This window comes from Octopus bimaculoides, chromosome 23, assembly GCF_046866305.1.
Source record: "Octopus bimaculoides isolate indiv1 chromosome 23, ASM4686630v1, whole genome shotgun sequence".
Lineage (NCBI taxonomy): Eukaryota > Metazoa > Mollusca > Cephalopoda > Octopoda > Octopodidae > Octopus > Octopus bimaculoides.
In genome coordinates, this window is record NC_142950.1 from 26,483,040 (window position 1) to 26,488,338 (window position 5,299).

General features: G+C 35.7%; 1 protein-coding gene across 1 annotated transcript in view; it reads right to left on the minus strand.

The window, feature by feature from the left end:
- LOC106874624 (U-scoloptoxin(11)-Sm2a) overlaps window positions 1-5,072 on the minus strand; it is a 7,870-nt gene extending 2,798 nt beyond the window's left edge. The window contains exons 1-2 of the mRNA XM_014922419.3: window positions 4,354-5,072; window positions 1-113 (exon numbers count right to left, since the gene is read on the minus strand). The exon at window positions 1-113 is cut by the window's left edge and continues 271 nt beyond it. Of these exons, the coding sequence (XP_014777905.1) occupies window positions 1-113; window positions 4,354-4,467 (227 nt within the window). The 5' untranslated portion in view covers window positions 4,468-5,072. The remainder of the gene's footprint in view (window positions 114-4,353) is intronic.
- Between the last annotated feature and the right edge of the window lie 227 nt (window positions 5,073-5,299).

Here is a 5,299-nt window from a genome sequence, read left to right on the forward strand (position 1 = left end):
GAACATTGTGTTTTGCCTGGACAGGAGCAGATGTGTTGTATGTAGATGCCTTTCCTCCAGACACGGCCGCATACGTGATCGAGCGTGGGACAGACGGGTATATACCTTTGAGGCTGTAAAAACAATAAATCAATAACATAGTACCAACAACAACAGCAGCAGCAAAAACGGGACTTATGTATGTATATAACATACAGAAAATAGCACTACTAGACACCGCACACACCCTATGTTAGGCACTTTCAATACAGTAAAAATAGCAACACTTAAACAAACCACAGCACATACCCAAATTACAAAGAACTGCGCTCGGCAGTACAGCAAAAGCACGTAATAAAAATAAAGCTACTAAATAATGGTAACGATAGTAACAATAGTATGGTTATAAAATTGACAACAAGAAAACAAGCTATCAGTTTTATAAGAATGGCTTAAAAGTTTATTAGCAACGACAATGATGAGCTTGAAGACCTATTATGTATTGTAAAAGTATTTAGTGATGACAGCAGGATAGCGTTGGTCCTGATAAATGCTCCAAGGCCACTTCGAAGAAAGGGAAATTGGTAAACTCAAATTCCGTTGAGTTAGATGTTGAAACAGTTATAAAAGTACCTGGGCAGAAACAAACCTCTGAATATCGGGGAATAGATTCAGACAAATACATAACAAAACCACCATGACTTACAAATATCTATAACATACAGAAAATTGCACTACTGGGCACTGCACACATCCTACGCAAAACACTTTCAATACAGTAACCATAAGAGCATCACAGCAAACCACAGCACATACCCAAGGCACACAGAGCTGCGCTCGGTAGTGAAGTGAAAGCACGTCATAAAAATAAAACTACTGAACAATAATAATAATAATGATGATGATGATGATGATGATGATGATGATGATGACAATAATAATTATAATAATCATTTCTACTATAGAAACAAGTCCTGGAATTTCGAGGAAGTGGGGAAAGTCGTATACAGTACTCAACTTGTACTTATTTCAATCCCGGAAGGATGAAAAGCAAAGTCAGTCGCGGCGGAATTTGAGCTCAGAACGTAAAGATAGACGAAATGCCAATACTAATAATTATTTATTTATTTAGAAAAAACATTATTATGATTTAAATAAAAGGGCGACGAATGAAAGAACAAGTTAATGACAGGTTACAAAATTTCTAACAGTTTATACTGAAATCAGATAAATGGAAAGAGAACGAAAAAACCCAGAAAAAGTGGTTCACAATCTACAGATGAATTACTTGCATCGTCGAAGATATAGACCACCACCTAGTACCTATTAAGGAACACCACCGATCCAAGATTACTGTGACTTTAAAAGGTGTTTTGTTGGTTGTCATTTCTCAGTTGAGTGTAGCTCCATTCACTCAGGTCATGTTCACTACTTTCACCCATCTTTTGATAAACACTCATCTCCCTCTTCAAGTAGAACTTGAAAAAATCAACGAGAGCTTGAGGGACATTCTGGCTTGATTGCCACATAACGGTTTTCACCATAGCCACAGGACAGAGGAAAATACTCTTCTTGACTAAAAACTTACAACCACACTGTCACCCAACGGCCACCTTGCTTGTAACATCACCTCAGTTTCTATTCATCTGGAAATTTGATTAGAATTGTACCTCAAGCATTTTACCAAGTCCCTCAATCCAGTGATCCATGACGCAGACGGGCATGGATGTCCCTTCCCAGTTGTCGAGTCCGCTGATTTATCCTGCTTTCTGTCTCTTACTCCAAACATCTCACTTTTCGAAGTTAAGTATGCTCCTTAACACCGCTACTTGAACAATGAATCTTGATAGACATCCGCACGTGAATCGAAACAGTTCTGTTAAGCGACCATTTACTCCGACCACTTTAAGATTCTGCTGTATATTGAAGCGATGCAGCCTCTAAAAACAGACTTAAATTGACTGTAGTGTAGATCATCTGTATATGTTGATAGTAGACTCAGTTGAATGCTTTAAATCGATTCAGATCGATCAGGTTCCCATCGAAAGCAGTTGTTTTACTCCCCTTCTCTTCAATGTATCCTATGAGGTGAAGAGCAACAGGAAAGTAAATCCGACTATAAATACTTTATCAGTAGAACAATGGCTCTTAACCATTTTGTCTGTAGCGCCCCACTTTCTACGTAGTTGTTACGCCTTGCACCCATCTAAGTGGTGAGTGAGATATCACGACTAAACTAATTTGACATGGATGACAGTTTATAAATGTTGCTCTAAAAATGGATTGCATGAGCTTTTAACAGTGAACAGATAAAAAAGAAATTAATAAAGACAGAAACTGTAAATTAACTTCATACATTGCAAGTTAATGACTTCCCTGTGCTTGATGAGATTTCATTTCATTTTAATAACCATTACTAGTTTTATTATGTATAATAATTACTGCTATAGGTGAAATTTAGTATGTTAATTATGTTACTTCACCACCCCATTCACTACCCCTAAAGTCTTCGATATACCCAGCGCGCCCCTAGGGGTGGTACCACACACGTTGAGAACCTGCGCTGCCGATTAACCATTAATAGCGAAATATAACTCAAATTTCAGTGTACGGTCTTTGTATCTTAGTAACAAAGGAAAACAACATTAAAAACAAGTGACGAATCAACAAGGAAAGGTATTCGTGGTCGCTGGACATGCTAGAAATAGCAACCAAATTTCATTCGAATCAATTCCCTTTAGGCTGTGTGGTTAAGAATCTCGCTTTGCATAACCCTATATTATAAACGGTATGTGTGAGTATATCCCCGCGAGTAATCTCATATACATACCAAAGAAAACGGTCTTCATCACTCAGTGAGTTTTGTGATGGTATTCAAGAGTTTTTTTTTATGTTTGTTAACCTGGGGTACCCAACTGAGATGAGGGAAACAAGAATTGAACTTACAATGCGGAGGAGTGCACCTAAATATAATAATATGATTCCTGATAATTTCCCATCTTGGTACAATTTGAATTCAGAACGTAAAGAACCGGAAGAAATGCTGTTAAGAATTCTGTTCGACTATTCTGGCAGTTCGACGCATTATTATTCTTTTTATACGACTTTTCCCCGAACAGGGCTTGAGGTCATTGTAGTATATAAAGAAGGGGCTTAAAGGGGCTTACAAAAACAAAAGAAGTTGATTGACAGAAAGCTTAAAGGACCGAATATTGTAGACCAGATGAAAACAAAACGATGATAATGAGTTTCTGAGGACAGCAGTTCGAGGAAAGAAGCCGTTAGAATATAAAGGCTTATGACGAGCAGGGAGCTCAAAAGAGAAACGATATGTTTGGAAAGAGAAGCTGGTTAACATGTTTAAAGGAAATGAAAGCAATTACTAGGCCAGGAAGTTGATCAGAGCAATGATTATGGAAATATTTATAGAAAAATAAAACAATAAAGATACAATTTCACGATGAGCCAAAGACTCCAACTCAGTAGAAAGATGAGTGTCCCTACTGATAAAAATATATCTGTAAGGAAATTTGACAAATTGAGTAGATATAAGGACCTGGAAACAGAAATACAAAAGATCTCGCATCTTAAAGCGAGAACTGTTCTTGTTATTGTGGGTGTCCTTAGTATGATAAGAACGGGGTGTCAGAAACATCTAGATAATATCCCAGGATAACCATGTCTCAGAGAAGCTTCCAGTCATACTGTAACATCTCTTATCCTTCACTCGCCCTAGGACGCTGAATGTGTTTCGGCGACTAATTATAACAACCATGCAGATTAAAAGTAAATAATAATAATAATAATAATAATAATAATAATAATAATAATAATAATAATAATAATAATAATTCTTTCTACTACAGGCACAAGGTCTGAAATTTGGGGGAGGGGACTAGTCAATTACATCGACCCCCAGTGTTTCACTGGTACTTAATTTATCAATCCCAAAAGGATGAAAGGCAAATAATAATAATAATAATAATAATAATAATAATAATAATAATAATAATAATAATAATTACAATTATAATAATAATAATAAATCGTGTTAACTGGAACGACTCAAGTACTGAGAAGAGCATTATCGCTGTGAAAACAACATCCATTCATGAATTTATTTATTTATTAATTTTTTTACATACATATTTTACCAGTGAATTTGCGTGTGTAAACTGGGAATGCATACAACGAGTTTCTCTGCCCTAGGTGTACGGAAAACACTCGGCGAGAAATGGAAGAATATTTGAAGAAAGAAGAAAAAAAAAAGGAAATAATAATAATAATAATAATAATAATAATAATAATAATAATAATAATAATAATAATAATAATAATAATGATGATGATGATAATAATAAATGTGATACTTACAAGAACGACGTTCATCAGATTTGACACCCTGTACGGCACACGAGCCTGATGTCCAGAGATGATTTGCACGACAGCATAGATTAAGAAGCAGTACAGTATTGATGGAGTGGCCATTGTTGAATCTGTTTCGGTGAATCACAGTTAGGACGCTGAATCTCAGCTGAGATGTAGATGCAAAAACAAACCGTGGAGTTGCAGTATATATAACAACACAGCGTGTTTCTTTGTGTTATACAGTGTAGTGCCGTAAAGTATGTTATATTTGGAATATAGATTAATATAATTTACTATAGGACAGTAGAGTTCAGAGATACACAATGGAAGTATGAAAGTTCTTTAGGGTTTCGTCTCGTTTGGTTTAAGTAGCGGGGTTTTATGGGAGCTTGAGAGGTGAACCTGAGTTATCTAAAAAGTTACCCCAAACGTGTGTTTATAGTATTATTATTATTAATAATAACAACAATAATAATAATAAGACTGGAAGGAGAAAAACCACACAGAAACAGACTGCAATATCTTTTAAGTACCCAAAATATACGCTGGGTCCTTGTTAATATTATTGGTATAGTTGATGTTGTTGTCGATATTGGTAATATTTGTTGTTGCAGTTAATGTCGGAGTGGTGTAGTAACAAGTTATTATTGTTCAGAAAGTTTCTCTCGTCAACAGGTACTTTCTCGGAGCTTCTGTTTCGTCCGAAGATTCTTTTCAATTCTTCCAAACTTTGCGTCTCTCTTTATATATATAGGTATATTTGTATTCTCGTATACATATCCAGACATACAAATACATGTACATATATATATATATATATATATATATCAAACAACACAAACACAAACACACATCACACACACATGCACACATACACATGCACACACGTATGCACGCAAATTCCTCAAAAGTGATATCCACCAAACCCAACACCCCGAAATTCATCTCTCAC